We start from the raw sequence: 25,198 nt of genomic DNA on the forward strand, positions 1-25,198 counted from the left end.
CAAACATCTCACGTTCCTGCAAGGGCAGGGCACAATTCCCTGGGCATCTTGGGAAAGGAATTGTACCCATGCTACAGAACAGGTGTCCTACCAGCATAGGCAGATTCAGCACGAAAAAGCTCAAGTGTCAGGACAACCACCCCACAAACCAGCATCCTGGAGATTTAACATCCCTGAGGAGCACTGTATTGGTTTTGCATGGTGAGGGGTGGCTTCTCTGAGAAGCTGCTGGAAGTTTCACCTATCTCCAACAAAGCCAGTGCCAGACGGCTCCTAGACAGGCCCACAACGCAGCACCGCTGGGATAACGTACTTAAGAAATGGGGGAAAAAAATCCAACAAAAACCCAGAGCAACTGCTGCCAAAAAGAAGAATGAGAATATGGGAGAGAAACAGCTCTGCAGACCCCAGGGTCAGTGAAGGAGCAGGAGGAGACACTCCAGACACCAGAGCTGAGATTCCCCTGCAGCCTGTGGTACAGACCATGGTGAGGCAGCTGTGCCTCTGCAGCTCATAAAGGTCCACAGGGGTTCAGAGATCCACCTGCAGTGCATGGAGAGCTCCATGCCAGAGCAGGGAGATGCCTGAAGGAGGCTGTGACCCCATGGGAAGTCCATGCTGGAGCAGGCTCATGGCAGGACCTGCAGGTCCATGGAGAGAGGAGCCTATGAGAGAACAGATTTGATGGCAGGACTTGTGACCCCATGGAAGGGACCCACACTGCAGCAGTTCATTAAGAACTGCAGCCCACAGGGAGGACTCACTTTGGAGCAGTTCATGGAGGACTGTCTCCTGTGGGAAGACCCCACATCTGAGCAGGAGAAGAGCGTAAGAAGTTCTCCCTCTGAGGAGGAAGCAGAGGCAGAGACAGCATGTGATGCACTGACTGCAGTCCCCTTTCCCTGTCCCCCTGCACTGCTGGGGAGGAAGAGGTGAATAATTTGGGAGTGAAGTTAAGCCCAGGAAAAAGGGAGGGGTGGGGGGAAAGTGTTATAAGATTTAGTTTTTATTTCTCATTATCCTACTCTGATTTGATTGGTGATAAATTAAACTAATTTTCCAAAATTGAGTCTGTTTTACCCACGACAGTAACTGGTGAGTGATCTCTCCCTGACCTTATCTCACCCCATGAGCCTTAAGTTGTATTTTCTCCACCCTATCCAGCTCATGATGGGAGTGACAGAGTGGCTTTGGTGGGCACCTGGCATCCAGACAGGGTCAACCCACCACAAGCATCACCATCCCATTACATTCTGCCTCTTCCGGTGCCCAATCTCCCCACTTAGACCAGAAACAATTCCAGCTGCCTGCTTGATATACCAAGGGCTGCAAAAAAAAAGAAATCCTTTCTTGCAGGGAACATGCAGAAGCCTGGAAATGGGGGCTTAACAATGCAAGATCACCCCAAATTTCTCTCCTTCTTTAGCTTCTGTAACCATTATCCTGCACACCAGCCCTGCAATAACTCCCACCCAGGAGTTAGGTGGGAGAGGGGCACAGGTCTGTGCTGGATCTCTGGCCTGGAGGGACAGTGCCTGACCAATATCCCATTCCAGCTACCAGGCCATCTTTGCCACCAGTCCATTACTGGACATCCCATTCATTAGGGACGAGCTGTCAGCCCATGGCTCACAGCCTTGTCCAGCTGGCTGCCCAATTTACTCTGCCTGCCCAAACTCAGGGACACAAATCTATGTCAGACAATCTGAAGTTATTATCTGATTTGCCTGTTTGATATTGCAGTGCCTGATTCAATACCCATTGAAATCAAAGGCCCTTGATCTCAACAGGCACTAAATCAAGCCCTGGCTCCCTCCAGCCAAGCACAACCATCCCGTCTTCCCCGGTTACTCCAGAAGCCCAGGCCACCACTGCATAATTAGAGTGCACAATGCTGGGTTTAACCCAGTGCACCAACATGGCTTTTCTTATCAGCTGTGAATTTCCCCTTGCTTTGGACTTCGTTCCAGAGGAGTTAAGTGCTATTAAAAGCTTCTGTAACCATAGAATCATACAATCATTTAGGTTGGAAAAGACCTGTAAGATCATCAAGTCCAACCATTAACCACTCACATCTGAGGATCTCCAAGCACTGCAGAGACAACAGCGAGTTATGTTAGCAGCTCTCCTAGGAGAGTTTGAGCAGCTTTTAACACAAGGCAGAAATGGAAGCACCGGGAGATTAAATTGGTTCTATCCCAAAATGTCCCTGGGCTCAGTTACCATCTTACTTTCACAGCAGAAGCAAGTCAGAAGTAACTACCCCAAGTCGCAGGGCTGGAAAGAGAGCAGGAATCTGGCCTGTTGCACACAAGCTGCAATTTGAGATGCTATTTATTTTTCTTTTGCTCATTCAGAAGCAGAGCTGCCTGTGTTAGCAGCCACATCAGTTCTTGGCTCCTCAGGGCCCAGGCTAAAAGACAAAGCAGCAAAGGGAAGAGCAAACTGGAAAGTGCTCCACACTGTGTAAACAAGTCAGGGATCATTTCTGGGAACCTGGCACCTGTCCCTGATGTATTCCAGAGCAAAAGGGGACACAAGGTCCCAGCCATGCCACCCCCTGGAGACATGTTCCTCAGTTCAGTGTTTCGCAAAACAAATTTGAGGCAGCAGGAAGACATCCACCAGTATATGGCTACATGTCACTGAGCCTTGGAGTCTGTCTGATCCCAGAAACCCCAAAAGGTGGTAACAGGGTAGAAAAGGGAGACTCAGAGCTCCCCTCCAACAACATTACCCTGTCCCCATCTTCTAAAATGTCCTAGAACAGGGGCTGGGAAACAGCTCAGGGAAGGAGTGTGCTTGCCTCCAGCACAAGAGATTCACCATGTGCTGTTCCAGCAACAGCCAAGACAGTAAAAATTGTTGCATGAACAAGGAGAGAGGGATGGGGCTGGGCAGCAAGCAGGATACACCCTCCCTCGTTAGAGCAATCACTTCCCGTTCCACTCTGCCAAGAGCAGGAAAATCCCTTCCATAAATAAAACAAACAAACAAAATAAAATCCTGGGTTTGGGGGAAAGGAGAAAAATCCAGTGCTAAACCAAGACAGCACGTTTCTGGGCCCTGCCAGTTGGCAGCGGGGCTGAGCAGCAGGAGCAGCGAACAGTGGAGTTCACAGCAATGGGCACTGGGAGCTGTGGGGAGGGTGGTTTATAGGCCAAAAAGTGGCTTTATAAAAATAGATCTTTAAATATTTGCTCTGATGTGTCTTGAGTCCCATCTGCTGTGGTGGTTAAATGCTCACAGTTCTCGCATGTGTCCAGGTCCTGGAGCAACTTAGGGAGAGCAACAGCAGCGATTCCCAGCCCAGACCCAGGGTCTCCAAGTGCAACGCTGACATTTCCATGCAAACCCAGCCCCTTCCTACCTGAACTGTAGAAGAAACAGATGTGAAAAATAGTTACTCCTCACCCAGCCCTCATAGAGAAACGGTAACATCAAGTTAGCTGAAATCTCCAGATGTGCTCATTTTGGTGATAATGGAAGCATCACCTTCTAAGCCAGCTAGTCCAGAAAAAAGAGTTGGGCGGTGGCAAATTGAACAAACATCATCACAAGAGGCAATCCTGTTACCTGTTCTAGGGGTTTGCAGCCTGGACACAAAGACCCTCCAGGCCCACTCCTGGTCCTAGGTGAGCCTGAACACCAAAGAGCAGCAGGGAAAAGTGGTTCCCACATGGCAGATCTGGCACAGCCAGCTTCCCAACCAACTTTCTACATGGCTAAAAGAAACATGACTCCTTAGCAAAGGCTTTTGGCTGAGTTTTCCACCTCCAGTCTCCATCCCTTTCCATGCTCATGGACTCTGCTCCTCCCAGCATAGGGACCCTCCCAGTGCTTTCACAAAAGCAGCAGCTGCCAGCTTCACAGAGTCCCAGGATGGCCTTTCTCACTCCTGCATGGGATTTTGGGGTGACCAAAGGCAGTCTCTCACAGTCCCCCCCAGCTCTTCCTGTCCAAGGACAGCATTCAGGGCTGGGAGCAGGTGCCTGCTCCAAGCCCTTGTGGGATTTCAGCCTGGACAGGAATGTCTCCTTGATGCCTGGAGCAGCCAGTGCAGGAAAGACATCATAATCCCCTCCCAGGAACAGCTCAGCACCACGCAGGGAGCAAAGGAACATGATTCAGGCACAATTTCTGGCTCAGAACTGGCCTGAGCCTGCCCACGTCCAGCCTCTTTTGTAAGCTGAAATAACAGGGTTTCTGAAGCTCCTTCACTCTAGGAGACCAAACAGCTGCAGCAAGCTGGATTCCTGACCACGCTGCTGTAGGGCCTTCATTTCCCAACAACTGCCTGTCTTGGGCTGAGAAATGCTGGATGACCTTCCCTGCACAGCACCCAGCCCCACCTGCACCGACCTGCCACCCCCCCGGCACCCTCCTGCAACGCCCACCCCTCCTCCAGCCGCCCAGCACCAAACACACTCCTTCACTTATGAAGAGCCTGAAGGTGCACCTACAGCTCAGGGAAGCAGCATTCGGGCTGCTTCACTTTCAGTTCTCCTCCTCCTCCTCCTCCTCTGGCTCTTCGCTGAGGCACGAGAGCCTTTTCTGCACCCCGCGCTGCTGAGCAGCCTCCACCTCCCCAGCTCCAGAAGTCTTTCCTCTCCCTGCCTTTGCACTGGATCTGCTGAGCAGCTCGGAAGCAGCCTGCGTGAAAGGTACTGACAAAATAAAGTTGGATTGTACTGCATTATTGAAAAAGTGACCTCCAGTGGTCAATAAAGCCTTTGCCCACCGTTTCCAGGCAGCGGTGCCTGTTGTCAAGCTCTGCCGTGGTTCAGCAGGACGGCGGCTCGTCTCTCCCAGTCCCAGCTCCCACGGGTGGCTCGTTAAAACTCAGACTCTGCACTTTGGTAACGAGGAGCTCAAAGCACTTTAATGCACGGATGCAATCATGAATGCAAACAGGCTGCAGGCGAGAGAGCAGTGTAAGAGCAGGCTGTTCCCCAGCCCCACAGCAACTGGCTTTAGGCAAACGCACAGGGTCTGATAAGAGAAGTTGGCAGAAGGCACAGTTCTAGGACGAGGCATTTTTCGGGTTTGCTGCAAACCGTCAGCCACACTGTGTGGGGAGAGGGAGGGGGTTTCAAGGGACACTATTCCCTGTGTCTCAGCAGTGCTGAGCTCAGCATCTGAACCAGGAGGAGGCTGATGGACCTCATGCAGGTGGCACACAGGTTCCCCTCTAAGATGCCCTCTGCTGTGCCGCAGCATTCCCACTCCTTTCACATTTGATTTTTATGAACAACTGCACAAACAGCTTCCTCCCTCCCCTACCCCAGCTACAGAAGGCAGCAGGATCCTGGCACATTTATTTTAACCTGTTGGTAGAATGGCCACCTCCCTCCCTCACTGTGTGGTTCACAGCCCCAGAACTGAGAGAGGGGAATTGCTGTTCCCCTCTAGCAGGCATCCCGGCAGCTCTCTCCTTTGGCTGTGCTCACACAGCTCTTGCAGCCAGCAACTGGTACACGGCATCCCTCCCATGAGGGTAGGAGCAAGTGGCTCCAGCTGAAATAGTGATTTCAGTGCTGCTCTCCAGACTTCGGCATCTGGCATGGCTATGGTGCCAAGGGCAGGACACCTTCAGGCAGAGCCAGGCGGTTGTTCTGTTGTGCAGCAGGTTCCAAGCTCCCAGAGGAGAAGTGGCCATGACATTTGGTGGGCTAAAATCATAAGGCTAAGCCCCAGAGTCTGCAACAAGAGGGCATGGGCCAGGAAGAAGGGAAGAAGATAGGACCCAGGCTTTTGGGGTGACAGTACAGTCAAGCCCCAGCTGCCTCAAGACTACAAAGCCCTTCTCCTCCTGCCATGGATGGGTGGGCTCACCTCATCAAGTAGAGGCCTTCTACAAAGCTTGGCATAGTCCTGACACCATTGTCACAGGCAATGCCCCAGCTACTTGTCCTCCTGAGACATAGAATACATCAGCAGCTCCTTGCAGCTCTAGGAGCTGCAGGTATTTCCCATGAAACTTCTCTGAGCTTAACCTTATGGGGCAGTCACAGAAAGGATGGCTGTTCTGAGCCGCTGCAAGCTCCCACTGGGACATCTCACATCATGTGGTCATAAGCCCCCTCTTCCACTTGCTGCTGGCATGGGGTCATTCCTGGTGAAAGCAGGTCTGGCAAGAGCACCTTCCCCTCCCACCTCAGGATGAGGTAAAGTATGGTGTTGGGGACCAGAATTTCACTTGTCTCTTTTCATGGTGCTGAAGTACAAGCTGGACCAAGTGTCACTTCACACAGGTGCAGGCACTGCTCAGGGCTCCAGTGAGGTCCAGCAGATCCTCCAGGACCCATCTGGTCACACTCAGATTCACAAAGCATCCATTTCTCTCCAGAGAGATGAGCACACGCCACGTGAGACAAGCCTGGGTTTGGGAATGCCAAAGGCAGCCACATTCAACCTCCTAAAGCTTAGACTTCAAACCAAAAGCTGAGGCATACAGCTGGGTGGAGATGAGGGATGGGGTGGGATCCTGATGCTGCTTTTGCAGGTCTCATTTGGAGCTGCACCAAATGAGCACAACCCTCCACAAACAGGCATCATATCCAACCTTTGTCCACTACTCCATCCCTGGCAGATTGAGTCTATCAGGTGAATCTGGGCCCAGATCACAGCTTTGCAGCTTCAAGCTTTAGAAGTTTTAAATAATAATAAGTTGTAGCCTTGCATCTCAGATCAAGCTCCCTTTTGGATCATCCAAGCCCCAGCTGGGAGTGTTAAACCAGACAGGTAGGACCAGAAAACATTCCCATCCTACCTCTGCAAAGAGGAGCCTCCACTCCACACCCTTCCAGTCTGCCCCTGGGGTATCTGTCTGACAGGCGGAGCAAGGCCTTTGTTGTTTAAGGCAGCCTAATCCTGCAACCTTTACATCAGTGGGGCCAGATCCCAACGCTCTTGATTCTCCCAGGTTTGGATGGACCCTTCTTGATTCCTCCGAGGCTGGGATGCAGCTGGGAAGGGGGGATGACTGCAAGGGCCAAGCGAGGGGACACAATTCAGGGCCATCACACACCGGCAAATTGCAATAGCTCTTCCCTTTCTCTGCTTCCCTCTGCAAAGCCCTCTCGGTATCGCCGGGTAAGCGAGGTTCAACCCAAAACCTGGCTGCTGCAGGGCTGTACCTGCACATGTTGATGAGTCAGAGCTGGCCAGCCAGATAGACACTCACCAAGCCCTCCCCCACAGCCCCTTCAGCTTCAGCCTCTTTGACATGCCCTCACCAGCAGTTTAAAGAGGGTTTCCCTCCTCCACCCCCTTTTTCTTTTCTACTCCTTTTTGTCTTCAGTCCTCCTGGTGGGTGGGGAAAATCCCGGGTGTCAAACTTCAAAAGGGAAGCCTGAGTTCACATCGCATTCAGGTCCAATGCGCTGCCTAACCACAGCCTGCTGCCCGCACCCACACCCAGGGCTGGCAGGAGCTCTCGTGCGGCCCGAGGAGTCCGGCACTCGCAAAGGATGCGACCACGCTGCTGCCTCCCCTCCCGAGCACGGTGCAGCAGGGGACGTCTGCTTTGCTGTCCATGGCTTGTGCACCAGCTAAGGCAGAAATGAGAGGAGGGTTTGGACGTGGAGCGCTGCTCAGGGGGGTCGCAGGGCTGGGATTCAGCCCTCTGCCAACAAGCCCACCCTGAAAGCAGAGTTCTTGGAATTCATCTCTGTAGGAAGGAGAGAGAACCCCTTACCTTCTCCCTGCTCAGCACCACACCCCTGACAGCAGCTTTGTGGGCCTACCACACATCCCGTGAGACATCTCGGTGTCCCGGAACAGCCCTAGGATTCCTCACACCAAATATTTTGCTTCGTGCATTTGAATTCCACTCTTGGTCTGGTTGATTTTTGCCAAAGGCTGTGCCCACCAACGGAGTGGCCAGACCAAGGAAGAAACAGATCACAGACCAGCAGCACAGGGGCAGAAGATGGGCTCCATGTTGTATAGCCGAAAAGAAGGAGGCACAAGGAGGCAGCTTGTCCTCTGCAAGGGCTTGGATGAAGGGATGAAGGCTGGACAAAGTCCCCCACACCAAACCTGCTGTGCTGTGCAAAGCTCAGGTGCTCTTTGCACCCTGCAGAGCCAACTTGGGGCAACAGAGCCACCAGCCTCAGCCTTGTGTTACTCCCACCCACAGCAGCCCTGGTCCACACAAGCCAGCACCTCCACCTCTCCTGGTTTCCAGATTGCCAGAGCAGGGCAGTTTGGACCTCGTGCTTTCATAACAAACCTATTTTCTTTCCTTCAGTCACCTGCAACAAAGGAAACCAGGCACACAGAGAGTCGAAGGAGATGTAGCATCTCTTTGATTTTCTATTGTATTCCTGAATAGTAAGTTAAAGCCTATTCACAGTTGATTTGGTTCTGTTTTTGGTGGCATGAGACCCTCAGGCTGCATGGGGAGATGAGCTCTCCCACAGAAGAGCTGGCAGGAGCCAGCCTTGCAGAATTAGGAGCCAGGCTGGTCCTGAGAGGTGAGTCTGAAACCCCACACAGAGCAGAAAAGGAGGATGCTCCGAGCACAAGAGCCCAGACCTGTGTGCCTACACCACGAGCCCCAGTCAGGGACTGCAAACAGCTTCACTCCCTGCCAGGAGCAGAGAGAAACGTCAGAGCAGCATTTTGTTGAAAGGGGGTGAGCAGGAGCGTGGGAGGATGTGTTGATGCTCCCTCCCCAGAGGAAAGGGCACAGTCTTCAGTGAGAAAAAGCTGTGCCATTGAGGATGGAAAGCACTGGACAGGGAGTGCTGCAGCCTCCCCTGATGCCCAGGATACATCAGGGCAGCTCTGACACCCAGGTTGACCTGCAGAATCCCTGGCAACCCACCTCTGCCAGCCACCACCTTACAAGTACATGCACCATGATTTTAGTCCCGCTCTCCTCAGCATTGTTTGGATGCAGTGTCCTTAGCCATGAGCCAGCACTGCCTGGGAAGGGGCTCTTACCCACCTCCACTGCCAGGCACACAGGCTCTCCCATACAGAACACAGAACCAAATACTGGAATAAACAGGACAGCAGCCTACTAAAAGCCTTGAATAATGATTTCTGAACACAGTGACAGTAATGCAGTTGGGGACATACATCCACTGTGGATACCTGCTCTCAAAATACCTCCTGTAGGCTCAGTTCCACCAAGATGTTCACCTCCAGCAAGGTGGCTCAGCCCCACCAGCCTGGGCACAGAGAAATAAGCAGCCTCACTTTCCCACACAGCCCACGGTGCCCAGCAAATATTCAACCTATGTCTAACATGTGAAAACCATTTCTTTGATTGCATTTGCCCTCTGTCCCCCTCCAGGTAAGCAGGGACCTCCAAAAGTCCCACCATGCAGATGTGGAGAGGATGCTTTGAGCAGCACCCTGTTGCAGTGGAATAAACCCCTGCTCCAGGATTGCTGGGACAAACCTTGATTTTACAAAAGTGCTGAAGTTTCAGGGGGGCTTGAGAAAAGGAACAGCTTTGCAAGTGAGGTAGCTACATGGCAGTATCCATATTTCTCACTGCGAGGCCTTCCCAAGGAGAGACAAGGCAGGAGGTCCCTAGCATCTCCCCAGGGCTGTCCCCAGCAAACCCTTCAGCACCCCCAATGCCCTTCTAAAGGGGCTTTCCCTGCAGGACACTGGCAGGAGGCCAGGAGCTGAGGGAAGGGGGCTGCTGTTCCTCCAGCCTGTGAGCCAAGAGAGATGCACGTGACGAGGTGTTGGCTTGGATTTCCAAGCCCTGCGACAGCACCAGCTGCTCCTGCCCATCCCTCTCCTCCCAAAGAGGCCCACAGATCAGGTTTCCTGGGCTGCCATATCCAGGTGAGTCCCTGTAGATCAGGCCAATGTCCCCTTCTCTCAGCCATTCCACAGAGATGCCAGACCAGCCCTTCAGCAGGGGAGTACTGGAGCATCCCTGCTGACTCCAGCTGACATGTGGGCAAGAGAAGACAGTGCTCCTCACCTCCCACAAGCCCGGGGGATGCAAGAGGTGTGCTGGGCAGGGACTTACCCCAGCAGAAACCAGATCCGGGCCGCCCCAGAACCAAAAATAACCTGCCAGCTGCCCAGGAAGAGAGGAGAGCCAAGCGCGCACAGATCAGGCACATGTCAGGAGGGGAGTCATCTGCATCCATCTTCTGGGATAACAGAGGGGAGCATGGGGTTTGGTGCAATTCAATGCATAACAGCAGAGCAGCAGCACAAAACAGCCTTCAGGCTTTTTTGGGGCAGCAAAGCAGCAGACGGTCAATACCCCCAGGGTCCCATCCTCCACCTGGGGAAGAGCTGCCATGCCTTGTTCCTGGGAGCCGCAGAGAGCCCCAGTGCAGCTGTACCGAGGAGAAGAGACCCCCTGCTCTGTCCCTTCTGTCCTCCCCCAAGAGGCAGCAGCAGCAGCCAGAGCAGCTGGGAGCTCAGAGAGCTTGCAAACTCGTGCTGGGTGGGAGGGTGTTCTCCCACCTCCAATCGCTCCAGCAGCAATCACCCAGAAATGCTCTCCCAGACCGAGCAGGGATGAGTGGTGCTTGGAGAGGACTGGAGAAGCAGGAAAGAAAATCTGAATGTGCAAAACAGAGCAAGGAGGCACATCCCATGCCAGCCTCCTGCCAGAGGCTCTTGGTGCAGACACACCTTTTGTTTTTGAGGAGCAGCAAGAGCCCTGACCCTCACAGCTGTCAGGGAAGAGGGGAAGATAGAGCCTTTTGTCCCTTGGCTTAGCTGTGATGGGACAGAGAGTCCAGAGGTGCTTTTGGGATGAAGGAAGGCAGTCAGACTTCATAAACAACAGCCCTTTGAGCAGACCCAGTCCACATCAGAAATACATGTTTTTCTTATTCCCATTATTACACACCAATCACTACCAGAACTGAGGAACAGGGTTAGGCTGAACTAGAAAAGCAGCAGGTAACATCTCCAAGCACTGTCACCACAGCCCAGGGGAGGGCATTCCCAGGGCACACCTCATGGAAAAGCTCTATAAAATGGGGCCAAGCCCTCACCAGGTACAAGCTGACCTCAGTGAGCAGAGCCACAGCAGAGGTGACCTCACAGGGAATGCAGGAGTGCTTCCAACCAGATTTGGGAGGGAAGCTGGCATGAACAACACAAGGGTGCAGCGCTGCAGGATGCCAGCATTCACATTCACGCCACCTCCCAGGGTTGTGCACGGGATCAGGGCTGCTCCCACTTTTCCTGAGCCAGCCCCACTGGGCAGGAAGAGACAAGCACGAGCTCCATGCTCCTGGAGCTGCAGGAGCTTCTCCCTTCTCTAATGGTGGGAGAAGAAAACAACATCAAACAAGTTTTGGGCTGTTGCTTCCTGGCACCCTCGGCAGTGTTGCCCATGCCAGCACGGGATTTTTCCACCTCCTTCCCATTGCTGTGGCTGTAGAGAGAGAAGGAATGGCTCTGCTTCCCAGCCTGGGGGTAGCAGTGGCTGGGGAAGGATGAAGCCAGTTCCTCCCCATTTCCCAGCCCTGGGGCACTGCACCAGCCAGCAGGGCACATCTCCTTCCTGCTGTCCCAGCTCCTGGTGCAACAAGGACTGGGGGAAACCCCTGCACAGGGCCGTCACTTCCATGGGAAAAGCTCATCTGTGCAGGGTGGAAGAGGAAGCCCTGGCACCTCACGGCTTCATTGTCATCTCCCTGGAATTGTTTGCACAGACCTGCACTGTCCAGGTCTTCCTGCCCATTGCTAGAAGAAGGAAGGTACCAGCCCATCTCCCACACCCAGACTTTGTTGGCTCTGCTTCATAAGAGAACCTCCATGAAGTTTTGGACCAGACTCTCTGGTTGTCATCAGTAAGTCTTCTGGGCCAGAGGTTCTAGCACTCAGCATTGCCCACCCTGCCCTACCAATCTTCCTGGTGTGGGGAAAACCCTTTAACTCTGCTCTCCAGTCTGGGTCCCCAAAGCACTCACCAGGGATTAAGACTTCTCTGTCCTGGCCCTCAGCATCCCAAAGTGCTAACTCAGACACACGAAGAAACCAGAAGCTCCACACTGGTGATCTGCACCATCTAAAAGCCTTTTATCTCATTTCACTTGCTCTCTCATTTTAAGCTAGCCGCCAATACCTTGGGAAACACAGGCTAGAGAGACTTAGAATTTATTTTTGAGAGCTTAACATCCATTATGCTCTTAAAAAATTTATGCCCTTAAGCATCTCCACAGTGGCTGCTGAACACCCATTAAAAAAATTTCATCCATTGCTTAAGCCTGACAAGTCTCACCTTCAAGAGATACCCGTAAAGACCTGACAAGACAACTCAGCTTGAGCCCTGGGCTCCTAAGATCTGACCATAGCAAAAACAGCCCTGGGAAAGACGTTATCCCCCAAGAGAGCGAGACACCAGAGGTGAGGTTTATATCCCAGAGCAACCACGATGTGCTGACTTTGCCGCAGACGACCGTGGCAGGACAGCTTGATGTGTCAGTTGGAAATGCAATTAACTTCGATGTGCAAGGGGATAAGGGAAGAACTGAGGTTCCTATGGATGCAGTTGCTTGGTTCTTAATTCCTCTAGCAACGCTAGCCTAGCAATGCTATCCATGTTTCATTTCTACCCTTGCCAGAGTCAAAGTTCCCCTCAGCCTTGGGGATGCCTGTGCACACGGGAAAGTCACACTGTAAAAAGGGCCACTGCACCCAGGAGCTGTTTGCAAACAGCTTCACCTTCAAGACCCCCAACCCACCGTCCCTGCTGCCTCCTCCAGCAGCTGCATTTCACCCTTTGGGGCTTCTGTTCCAACATCAGACAGGAAGGGTCCGGGCTCCACCTTAGTCTGAGCAGGACTGTGTCAGAAGCAATCAGCCTGGGGTGTGTGGAGGGGTGCACACCTCAGCAGCCTCAGTGCAGGGCTCCTTAGAGGCACCTGCTGCAACACAACCCTCACAATGTGTTAGGCAGCTCTGAGGCTGCTGGTATGAGGCTCCCAAATGGCAGGCAAGGGATGAAAAGCGAAAAGGAATAAGCAACAGAGCTAAGACAAGCCTGTAGGAGAGCTTTCCTGTGCCCTTCTCCACCAGAGAGCTTCACCAGGTCTCTGTGGAGCCCATGATTCCCCCCCAAATGCTGTATCAGTGTTCACACAGTCTTGGAGGCAGGTCCCCGCTGGGCCAGGCACAGCACACACATGTACAGGAGCTGTTTGCAAGACAACAACTGGTCAGCATTGCAGCAGCAAGGAGCACAGGGAGCACAGGGAGTGAGTGACCAGACCAAGGTACAGCCCAGTATACAGCACCCACCACCTCACCTAGCCCCTGAACAGACTGGAGAGCAGCCAGGCACAGCACAGCATGTTAGACTGAGCCCCTAACATCTTCCCTGCATCCCACAGGATCCTCACTGTTCACAGTTCACTATAAAGGTAGCAGTGGTGCTTACACAGACTGCTGTGAACTGGCCACAGCCAGGGCAGGACCCCTTAGTCTGCTTGTCTCAGCATCCCTGAGGCAGCAGGCTGGCTGCATCCACAGCACAGTAACATCATGGGCTCCCTGCAGCCCAGGTTCCTTGTGGGATGCAGCAGCCAGGACTCCCCACAGGCAGCCTGTCCCACTCCACTGTTTCCTTTTGCACAGAAAAGGATGTGATACAGACTCTGCTGCAGCCCAGAAGGGTCTTTCTGCTGCCCTCGATGTGTCCAAGAGGTCACAGCTGCATGGGTTGTGCTCCAGCACCCAACCACATGAGTCCCTGCACACAGGGCAGCCAGGGCCAGGCACAGCAGGTCTCTCCAGATACAAGCTCTGATGAGCTTCAGCCCTTCTGCTCCCACCATGTCACTCAGGCCCCAGGCACTTTCTGCACCCCAGGGAAAAGTTCCTCTGCTCTGGGTATGAATTTCACCCAGATAACTGCAAAACTGAACAAGACCAGCAGCTCTGCCCACTGCCAGCCACGCCAGACCAGGCATCAGGCTGGAAGCATTTTGGACACCATCCTGAACTCATAGCATGGACCAGTCAGAGCCCAGTTCCAGGCAGGAGCACGTGTTCCTAATGCTCTCTCCAACACCCACACCCATGAAGGAAAAAGGATCATGTACAGCCCCTCAGCAGGCAAACATCCAGGCTGTGAGGAGGCTGAGCTGCACCCAAAAGCCCAGGAGCAAAAGGCTCAGCCAAGAGCACTGGGTTCATCTCTGCCACCCAAGCCCTCCCCTTGCCTTCATGCTGGTGATAACCCATGGGTGAACCACAGTGTGTGACCCTAGGAAGCAAAGGCAGGCCTGGGCCATCTGCCCCAGAGCGTCACCCAGCATCAGCCAGCTCAGCTGCCAGCTCCCTGCAGCACCACAGCCCCCCCCCACACACACACACCCCAGTTGCGTTTGGGTGGTTATTCCTGCTTTTCCAGTCAGCAAGGTTCCCGTACTGCGCTCCACCAGCCCCTCTCCAGCACATTCACCTGCCACAGAGATTTCATCCCCCTCTGCCGAGGCTCAGAGGGGCATGGAGGCAATGACCACCAGCACAGGGAAGCAGGGACAAAGCAGTTGAAAGCAGCCAGTGCCAGCCTGCAGCTGCCCAGCTTCACTGGGACAAATGTTTCACAGGCACCCCGATCACAATCCCAGTACAGGGTCGCCCACCCAGCTGTGGCTCCCACCACACACCCAAGCCAGCTCCGGCTGCCCCACAGCAGACAGGAGCTGCTGAGGGCTGGATGCTCCGCAGTCATCTGCCTCCAGGTTTGCACAAGCTGTCTAGAGGTAGCTGCTGGCAAGGAGCCAGGCAAGCCGCGGTGGCTTTGATGTGGGTGTCTGCTGGGCACATGCCAGGGCCGGGCCAGGGTGTTTAGCTGGAGGCACCGGGTGCTAGACTGAATTATGCCGGAGGGAGGAAGAAATCTCCAGGTCACGGCTGTGCCACAGTGGCATGAGAAATCTGCCGCGCTGCCCACGTTGTCGCTACTCCACACTTCTCTCCAGAGCTCTTTATCTACGGCGACCATGAGCAGGGACGTCTTCCCTGCAAGGAAACAGATTTTCCGTGGTATGAAGAGCGCTGGGGGGTTCGGCACCCACACCCCGACAGCTCCGGGCTCCCAGACAGAGAGTGCCGGCAGGAGGATGCTCTGGCGGGGATGCAGGACCAGAGCGGTCCAGCGCAGCGCAGCAGCCCCGCGGCGGGCGGGCCCAGCACCGCGCCGGCTGGCGATGCCCAGGCGCCGAAGGAGTTACTGAGAGCGGGAGATGTCGTTAATAAGGGAGGCCACGCGAGTGATTTTTATCTTTAAAAAGCCCACAGCCCGGGTTGCGCGGCTCCGCTAGGGAGCTCGCTCGGGCACAGCCACTGCTCCTTTAAGGTATATAACAACAAAGTGGGTGAACACGCTGGCTCCTCCCCGAGCCGGCACATTCCCTCCGGGTCCCCGCGCCCCAGCCACGAGTGGCAGCGGGGACCCCCCACGCCAGCCCCCGGACTACCAGTCCCGGCACACCCCGGGGGTTTGCTCCCTGCCGGGGATTGTAGTTCTGCCGCCGTCTGTCCGTCCATCCGCAGGGCACCGTAAGGCCACGCTGCTCCCGGCCGGAGGGGCTCTGCTCAGGAAAGGCTGCAGGTTCCATGACAGACGAGCAGCCATTAACCCCTTCGGAGCCCCGTGCCCGCTGGCAGCACTCCTGGAGTCACTTTAGCGGGGAAGAAGTTCCCCACTGGGACCCCACCGCGCCCGGGGCCAAATTCCCATTCACTACCCCAGCGTTCATTCCCCAGGCAAGCCAGAGCTCCAACTTTACTACAGTTTTTACCCCAGCTGCCCTCCCTACAGATTTGGCAAGAACAGGGAGCAGAGTTTGGTTTGGTTGCCATCAATGCCAAGCGTCACCTGGCACCCCAAGCCCTGGGCAGGTGGTGTCACTGGAGATGAGCAATGCCCAACACCCAAGGGTCCCCCGCACCAGACACTGCCTGTGCGATAAGATGGGCTCTGCCCTGCTCTGATGAATATCTAGAAACCACTGGACAGGGGAGATGGAAGGGGAAACAGAGGCAGGATTAGCCCTAGATCACAGGTGCCTGGTCTCCACCCCTCCCAGAACCCTATAGCAGCTGATGCCCAGCCTTCTCCTGCTGCTCCCATCGCCAGCAGGGAGCACGATTACAAATCCCACTCAGTCCCCAGCAAGTCCTGTCCTGCTCCACCTAGGACAGACGGGAACAGGATTTGCAGGTAACATCCCTCATTCATGCTGGTGTTGGAGACAGACTTCCCAGTTTGGGTAAGGACTCTGCTCCAGCACAGCCACATTTACAGCTGTAACTCGGGGTCAGACCAAGTCCAGGGATCAACCCTTGGCTACACAAATAAAGACTGCAGGATAACTGACCTAGCAATTAAAATAAGGTCTCTATCAGATACCACATCCCAGCAAACAGCACTGGTTGCCCAGGGCACCTCACGGCTCCTAAAAGTGATGCTTTGGGGCAGCAGCAGCGAGACCCCACAGCAGCTGCAGAGAACCACCAGCTGCCAAGGGAGTCCCCCAGCACAGACTTGTTTTCTCCCCCACAGTGTCAGAGGAACTCCCAGGATCCCACATGGCCCCAAAAGAAGGGTGAGCGCCGTGTCTGTTAGGGAGATTTAATGAGCTCCTTGGCTGGCAGGGCCCAGGGGACCACCCAGTCCAAGGTGTGAAATGCTCACTGGAAGGAGTGGACCCCAACTTCACCCCCTCTTCCAAAAAGGGCAGCTCCTGAGCTTGCCCTGAGCAGCTGTAGCATTCTGCAGTGGTTTTGCAGGAAATCAATGGCCTTCAAATGCCAGAAATAAGGAGACAAGGCACCAACAGCAATCAGCACAGCTGGACAGATTTGTTAGAGACATGGAGAAGTGCCTGTGCCAGGAGCTTTACAATGCAGAGCATCACACAAGCAGCTCTGGGCATGAGGTGAGCCACGCAACTCACACCAAGACCAACCAGGACACTGCAGCCTCTCCATGAACACCCACAGCTCTGCTTACACCATCAGCAGCTCATTCCCCTCCTCAGCTCTAGCAAGGAACAGATCTGCTACTGTTGATTGACCTGTGGGCACAGCAAGACATCAATGGGCTAAAACACATCAGCACAGACAGAAACCCCCTTCTCTTTTGGGTCACAACACCAGCTGGCCGACACAGCCAGCATTTGCCCCCTTGCAGCAGGATAAGCAGAGCCCACTGTGGAGAGGATCAGCTGGTAGCAATCACCTCCTCAATTCCACCCTTCCAGGATAAGTCAAAAGAAGAATCATACAATTCCCATCCAAGGGACCTCCCAACACTATGGTAGGAGCACAGAAGGCACCAGGAGAGTTTGTAAGCACCATGTCGGGCACAGGTGCTTGGCCACCCAGCAGTAAGAGGCAATGAACCAATGGCAGGGAAGCTTATGGAAGCACCCATACCCTGCACAGCAGTTCCCAGGGTACCAGGAACACAGGAAATGAGTTGGTGAATTTAGGTAGGAGGAGACCAAATCAAAATACTGAGCATGTCATCCATGCCCAGTGCCACTGTCGTGCTTGGGAGGCATTATACAGCTCCCTGCCTAAGAGCATGGAGAAAAAATAATTATATGGATGCTTTTTCAGTATGGTTTCTAGCCCTTTTTCTCCAGGATTTTATACAAAGTATTTGACTATGATACCAAAGCTGTGAGAAAGAGCTAACAGCTACAACAGCGAGGTGACAGCCCTACCCACAGCCCGCTCAATCAATACAGATGGTTACGCTTCTCCAAGGGCTGCTGGCTTTGAGAGCCGACATGGCCCATTCCCCATACGCTGCAGCAGAACCTGTGGGTCTGCCCTACAAGTCCCCCCAAGATGGGGAGCATCTTGGGGAGCCAGGCAACATTAAGCCTGCCCAGCACAGAGGAGAAGGTGGCAGAGGCCAGCCCTGCTCCAAGAGCTCAGCCTGAAAACCTTGTTCTGGCTTGTTTTCCCACTAGCTTTGGGTGCCTGACTTGTAATAAGTGAGCCTGAAAAGCAGGCTCCTTTTCAGACATGCCAGGCACCCGCAGCTCCAGCTCATAGACGCGTCTCCAGGGAGTCAAGTTCCAGGTGCACCCAAAAAACCTTGTGTTTCAGCCAATACCCAAAGGCCTCCCTTTCCCTGTCTGAGAAAAGCTGGGCAGTACCCAGGCCCAGGACTCCGAGGCTCAAGGGGAAATTGCTTTATAGCAGCCAGTCTAATTGCACTGAAATTATGAGATCAAGCAGTAAATTCACGTCTGTGTTCATTGCTCTGGGTGGCAAAGCTGCACTGGCAAGCGCCTGATCTCCAATCGCTGCAAATTCACGTTTCATTGGAAAGGGAAGGAGGGGGTTAATGAAGGAGAGCATTGCCAGTTGGAAGTGCTACCTAAAAAGGGTTTCTCCTACTAGCTGAAGCAAAATGGTTTCTCTTGCCAGCTTGTTTACTCTGCAGCTGAGAGCAGCGGACCGCCAGGTTTTGCTGCTGGAGCCCACTGCAGGATCGATGGCTGCGAAACCGGCCCTGGCACCAGGACATCAGCAGGGCTGGACCAGGTGTGGTACTGCTGCACCATCCCCAGCCCAGGAGCAGCCCCACAGTGCCCACATCACAGGCAGTCCCCAGGACCAGCATCATCTACACCAGGAAATGTGTAGCTTAACCCTTCAGAGAGCAAAACCTGGGCCCATCCTCTTCTTCTTTGGGGAAATAATGATTCTCACCATATAAAAACCAGCCAGGTAAAAGCTGGAATTACATTTAACCAAGATGGTTTTACATGAACTGTCCTCTACAGCAGTAAGGTTCTTAGGGCCCTTGCCCATGGAAAGGGCACCCAAACCCCAACACCAGGGAATAGGGATGCTGGACAGGACACACAGGTTTTCCTGAGAAAGGCAAGCACCAAACCCATCCTGCCCCACCTTGCTGCTGCAGAGCCAGAAAATGGACAGAACTCATTATCCTCTTTAGAAAAGCAGAACTTGCAATCATGTGCCAAGACAGGTATCAGCCAGATTCCTGTCTCTGGGAGATTTTGGAGTTCACAGGCCAAACTGAAGCAGTGTGGCTCTCGCAGTGCACAGCCCATCCCAGCTCCAGGATTAAAGCCACCGTGTCTGCAAACAAAACATTGGCACCTGCCAGGAGAGCCAGCCAGAGAGGAGAGCCAGCCTGCAGCTGCCACAGCCCCGCCGGCCGCAGCACGGTGCCTGGCAGTCAGCACGAGGATCAGGCCCACATTTTATAGCCTTTATATTAATTACCCAGAGTCTAAATAAGATTAAAGTTTTAATTCCATCTTCATCTCCTAGAGGCTCCTGCTGTGCTCTCGGGTTTTCCTGGTGCCACGAAGCTTCTCAGGCAGTTACAGCAGAGGGCACTTCTCTGACAGCCAGAGACAGCAGCAGCTCCTGCATCCAGGACTGCCCCACGATGCCCGACCAGCCCTGAGGATACACCACCCTCTGCACCTCCCTAAACCCGGCACTGCTGCAAGCAGAGCTCTGCAAAATCTATCTGACCCTTCACTGAAATCCCCAACTCAAGGCCAGCAGGGCCACTCGATGATTAAAAAGCAGAGGGCCAGCACTGGGCAGTGTCCTGAGCCCATGCTTGAGTTGTAGGCAGGAAGGTGAGCAGGAGCTCGAGGCAGAGTGTGTCTGCCAGGGCAATGCTTTGTGCCTGGCACCATCCACGCTGCCCAAGCCACCCCATCACAGTCAGCCAATGGGCAATTCAAGCTCTTAGCCTGGACCACCTAGGCTGGAGTTCTACAGCTGGAGATGGGCCAGAGAGCAGCAAATGCCAGCTGAGCAGGAGAAGAAATCACTGCCTGCGCTGGGTGGAGGATGTGGCACAGGTTGGCGGCAGCAGCAGCGCTCGCTGCCCTGGTTCCCCAGTGCCCATGAGGACAGAGAAAATGCTGCAGAGCTGCAGCTGGGGCTCAGTCCACAAGCACCAACCCCAACAGCCCATGATGGCAGAGCCTTTGATCTCACTGAGCAGCAGCAAGATCTGGCGCAAGCCACCAAAGCACCCAAAGCTCAGCACTGCTCTATGCAATGTGCCCAAACCCCAGTCCTGCTGCACCCCATAGTATCTGCACAGACCAGCTCCAGTTATCACCTCCTGGACCCCCAGCTGCTGTGCAGCCACAGCCCTGGAAAAGCCAACTTGCAGCCAGGGAGAACTGCAAGTGAGAGAGACTGGTGGAGGAGAGGACGGACACAGCATAACCCCCCCATCTCCAATGCTGCCTGTACCCACTGCCTTGAGCTACAGCCATCCCTTTGGAGGGTGTTAATGATCACTTTTTGCATTCTGAACAAGGAACAAGAGCATCCTACCAGAGCTCGGGAATGCACAGAGTGTCGTTCACCCCAGTTTGCGTGGCTGAAGGCAGATTGTGGAGAAGGTTGTTCCATGAGCATGCAGGACTTAGCCAGCTGCTCCTCAGGGAGAAATGAGCTGCCCCAGCCCAGCTGCTGCCCCAACCACCCTTCCACAGGAACAAAATCCTCGGTGATGCTGGGCCTGCTCCCATTCCCTTGAGTGGAGGACATGGTCAAGCTGGCCCAGCAGAATACAGCCAGGCCAGGAAACAAGAAAAGCCTCCAAGCATCCCCCTCAAAACCCCCCATAGAGCCCAGGTTCTGCACAGTGAGCTGATGACCCCAGTGATCACCTTGTGTCACTGCCCCTGTGGTTTGGCGTTTGGGCTGCACAGCAGTAGCAAGGGCTTCAGGGGCTTTCTTTCCAGTGGGCTCCCCACAACACACAGGCATGAGGCTGCCCATAGCTGCTGCTAAGGTATGCATGCCAGGGTGACCCCAAGGCAGGCACCTAGCCTGGAGGCCCTCTGCAGTCAGTGGGGAAACCCCCTCATCTCTCCCCTACCTTCTGCTTTCTACAGAAGATGCCGTTTCAGAAGCAGCTCCCATTGCCCCAGCACTGCAGCCCCTTCCTGGCAGCTCACAGCCCCTTCTCCCTGCAGCCTTCTGCCCTGAGCTCCCCAGCTCTTACCTGGTGAACAAGGGCTGCTGCTCTACGGTGTCACCAGCTTCCGCGGGTGCTGCTGCTCCCCAGGCAGGTGGTTGGGTGACTGGGTGACTGTGGCTTTTAAGCAAAAAATGTGGGGACACCCCTGAGTCTCTGCATTCCCTAAACCCACCCCCGAGCCCCTGCAGTCCCTAACCCCACAGGGACCAACCCAGACCCCTCCCCTCACACCCTTCTGTGAGGAAGAGCAGGGGCCGCGCTGCCCTGCAAAGCCAACACTGCTGTGTGTCCCGAGGCGGGACGGGAGGCCCTAATTAGCCCATAATTAACCCGAGCGCGGTCCTGCTTTCACTTTGGGGGAAAACCAGGTGTGATTGGGGCACTTTGTGAGAAGTGACTGATACACGGTCCTGCCCCCACGTCGGGGGAAAGCCCTGACTCCCCTCCAAACGCGGGGTGATGGCCGGAGCTCTCCAGGCAAGACAAGGGGTGTCCGTGCCGAGGGCTGTCGGGGCGCGGGGGGAGCCGGCAGTGCTGGCATGCCGCCAGCACCGAACCGGGAACTCCCAGGACTAGGACAGCCCAAAGCGGAGCGGGGCATTCCCCCCGCACCGCCTGAGATGAAATCCACAGAGAGTGCCGGGACCACCGAGGGTCCTGCTGAGAATACGCCGTGCCCGGGGGTGTCACAGGGCGGGGCGGGACGGGGCGGGGCGTGGCGCGCCCCCGCCCCCGCGGCTGCTCGGGACCGCCCACCGGCGCCGGCACCGCCCCTCGCTCACCTGTGCGAGGAGAGCGGCGCAGGGAGGCTGCGCCCCGGCCCCGCCGCCGCTCGGACAGGACTCCCGGTGCCCTCGGTGCCCCCGCCCGGCTCGGCCGAGCCCCCGCCGCCCTCACGGGCCGCGTCGCGCCTGACACCATTTGAACGGCACGAGGGGCCCGCCTCGCTCCTATTGGCGGCGCCGTCCGCCCGTCAAGCCGCCCGCCGCCTTTCCATTGGTGGCGCCGGCCCCGGGGGGCGGGGCCCAGGGGCCGGCGCAGCGGTATAAAAGGCGGGGGCCGGGCGGGCGGGCGTTCAGTGTCTCCGCGCGACAGGTACGGGCGGGCGCGGGGGGGGCAGCGCGCGGGTGGGCGGGGCGGGCGGGAGCGCGCGGAGGGGCGGGCGGGGGGCGGTGCCGCGCGGGAGGGCGGGGCGGGGGCGCGCGCGGCGCTGGTGGCGCTGCCCGCCCGCGCCGTCCGTGCTCGGAGCGCGGCGGCGGCGGCGGCAGCAGCGGGAGCCCCCGGCGATGCCCGCGCTGCTCCCGCCGCTGGCCGCCCCCTGAAGACACCCCTCTCTATTTCCCCCCCTTCTCCAGCGACCTCAGGCTCTGTCCCCCCTTTTCCCCTTCCCCCCCTCCCCTTTATTCCCTCCCCCCCCCCCGCCTCTTTATCCTCCTTCCTTACGACCCTCCGCACCCGCCCGGCTGCCGTGTGGATGCGGGCCGGGGTGCCTGGCTGCGCGGGCGGCGAGAGCCGATGCTGAGGGGCCGGAGGAGGATGGAGTGCACCCTCGATGCGCAGAGTTTGATCAGTATTTCCCTGCGGAAGATCCACAGCTCCCGCACGCAGCGAGGCGGCATCAAGCTCCACAAGAACCTGCTCGTCTCCTATGTGCTCCGCAACGCCCGGCAGCTCTACCTGAGCGAGCGCTACGCCGAGCTCTACCGCCGCCAGCAGCACTACCCCGACGGCGCCCCGCTCCTCGCCATGCCCGCCTGCCCACCGCCCGCCGCCGCCGCCCCGCCGGAGCTGGCGGCACTCCCGCTGCCCGCCGACACGCAGGACCGCGAGGCGCGGAGCTGCGGGGCTGCGCGGGGCGGCGCGGAGCTGCTGGAGGTGCCGGTGTGCGCGGCGCCCCCGGAGCTGCAGCGAGCGCCCTGCAGAGACTCGTCCCCGGGCTTCTACCGGGCAGCCGGCAGCGCCGGTCCCGGTGGCGGCGGCAGCGCGGCCCCGGGGCTGCTCTACGCCGCCGGCTGTGACTTCGGGAGCGGCGGGGCCCCGCACTGTAGCAGCCGCACCACGGTGCTGGATTTGGACACTCACGTCGTGACCACGGTGGAGAACGGGTACTTGCACCAGGACTGCTGCTCGCAGTGCCCCTGCTGCTGCCAGCCGGCACCGGGGCTCGCCTCCCCGCCGCCCGCGCCCGGCACCAAGCGCAAGTATTACCCGGGGCAGGAGGAGGAAGAGGAGGGGGTGGAGGAAGGGGAGCCGGGGGGAGGCGGGGTGGCGGGCGGCCCCCCCTTCGCCCCGTGCACCAAACGCGCCCGCTTCGAGGAGTACAGCGCCGAGCACCCCCAGGACTCTTCCAACATCTCCAACTTGATCTCCATCTTCGGCTCCGGTTTCACGGGGCTGGTGAGCCGGCAGCAGGCGGACTCGGAGCAGCCCCTCAACGGGCAGCTGTGCAGCAAGCAGGCGCTGGCGAGCCTGGGAGCCTGGACTCGGGCCATCGTCGCGTTTTAGAGAGAAGTGGGGGAGCAGAGGGGGTGTGTGGGGGGTGTTGACAAAACGGGGGTGCGATCCGAGGGACGGCGGCTCCGGAGGGGGGACCCTGAAACAAAGGCAGGGAGGGGGGTTGGGGCGAGGGGAGGGGGGGGTGCCGAGGGGTGCGCAGGGGAGGCGGGAGGGCAGAGCCGCGCTAGTGTTTTATAAATTGTACAATAAAGAAAAAAAAATCTAAGATCTTGGGACTTTATTTTTGCAGAGATGAGAGAAAAAATCAACAACAAAAACAAGCAAACAAACGAAAACAAAACAAAACAAAAAAAACAACAACGAAGCACCTATTTAAATAATCCTCTTTGTGTCCGCTCGGGTTCTCTTCACGGCGCGTTTCCCGGGGCCGGTGCTGGCGGCCGGTAGCGCCACGTGAGAGCCGGGACCGGCCCCGGGACCCCGCGGCGGGAGCGCCCCCGGCCCCGCTCCCCGCCCCGGGCCGCCCCGCGGGTCCCGCCGCCCCCGGCTCGGCGCGTTTCAGGGTGCGGACAGGGGAAAGCCGCTGCTGCCCCGTCGCTTTTGTGCGTTTCTTTATATATTTAAAAGAAAAGGAAAAAAAAAAAAAAAAAAAGGCAGAAATGAAAACATTTCAACTTTCCTCCCAGAAGAAATGTGTGCGATGTGACTTCTTCCCACCGCTTGTGCCAGGGGAGCGCTGGAGGGTTCTGAGAGCTGAATTTGGGGAGGGTGGGAAGGGGAAAAACAGGGGCCGGGGGTCCCTCCGGGCTGCGCCCCGCCACGCCGGGGAGGGGGCGAGCCACCCCCGGCAGCCCGGAGCCTCCGTCTCGGTGTGTGCTTGTGATGCCGCAGGTAACCGTGTAGCACGACTCACGTCTCCAGTGTGTGTGTCGGGTCTGACTCTTTTTTTTTTTTCTTCCCCCCCCCCCCCCCCCTTTTTTTTTTTCTTAACTGTTCTGGTTTCAGCCTTCCCAATCATAAAACCAGCATTGTTTGGTCTTGTGAAGAGATTGTCTCCTGTAGAGTCTCTTGATTTTTTTTTTTTTACATTGTTTTTTTAAAGAAAAACCTTTTGTTGTAAAAAGGTGGGTTTTCTGGTCGTCGTCCCCCCTCTTTTTTTTTTGCCCACTCCCAACTTCACTATCAGCACTGTGTGTAACTGAAGATGCTTTGCCAAACGGTCTGTTGGGGTCTTCTTTTTTTTTTTTCCTGCTCCTTTTTCTTTGTTTGTAAGCCTGTATTTTTGTGCATATGGAATTGTATATCACCGGGTAAAACTGTTCAGATTTGTTTAAATTTATAATCTTAATAAAAAGTCGATTATAAAGTTGCTGTGCCCTTGCTTTCCTTCACCCCGCAGCCCGCTGAAGCCCCTCTCCTGAGCCACCGCTTCCCCTCCGCACCGGGGAGCCTTTGCCGAAACTCCGACACCCCCCGGCCCCGGAAAAACCCCTTTGTCTCCTCCCCAACACCATCCCGATTCACCCTCTCCCCACACACACACCCGCAGCCTCCCCGGCTGCCAGGATGCAACAAAAGCCCCCGCTTGGGTCTGGCCGTGCCGCTCAAAGCGAGTCCCAGGTGGGGAAGGGGCCGGGGCTCGGGTCCCCTCCCCGCGCCCCGGGGCGGGGGGAGCAGCCAGGACCCCCTGGCCCTGCCTCGACCCGCACCTGGGCAGCGCCGCCGCCTGCGCGCCCCCCGACGCGCTCGGAAGTTTTTTTTTAAGTTGGAGTTTGT

The 25,198-nt window shown here is 56.1% G+C and overlaps 1 protein-coding gene across 1 annotated transcript; it reads left to right on the top strand.

The window, feature by feature from the left end:
- The first annotated feature begins 22,205 nt into the window (after positions 1–22,205).
- Positions 22,206–24,788, top strand: IER5L (immediate early response 5 like). The gene has a single exon (XM_048325891.1). It carries the CDS (start codon positions 22,481–22,483, stop codon positions 23,468–23,470), a length of 990 nt encoding a protein of 329 aa, XP_048181848.1. The 5' UTR covers positions 22,206–22,480; the 3' UTR covers positions 23,471–24,788.
- The last annotated feature ends 410 nt before the right edge of the window (positions 24,789–25,198 follow it).

This window comes from Corvus hawaiiensis, chromosome 21, assembly GCF_020740725.1.
Source record: "Corvus hawaiiensis isolate bCorHaw1 chromosome 21, bCorHaw1.pri.cur, whole genome shotgun sequence".
Lineage (NCBI taxonomy): Eukaryota > Metazoa > Chordata > Aves > Passeriformes > Corvidae > Corvus > Corvus hawaiiensis.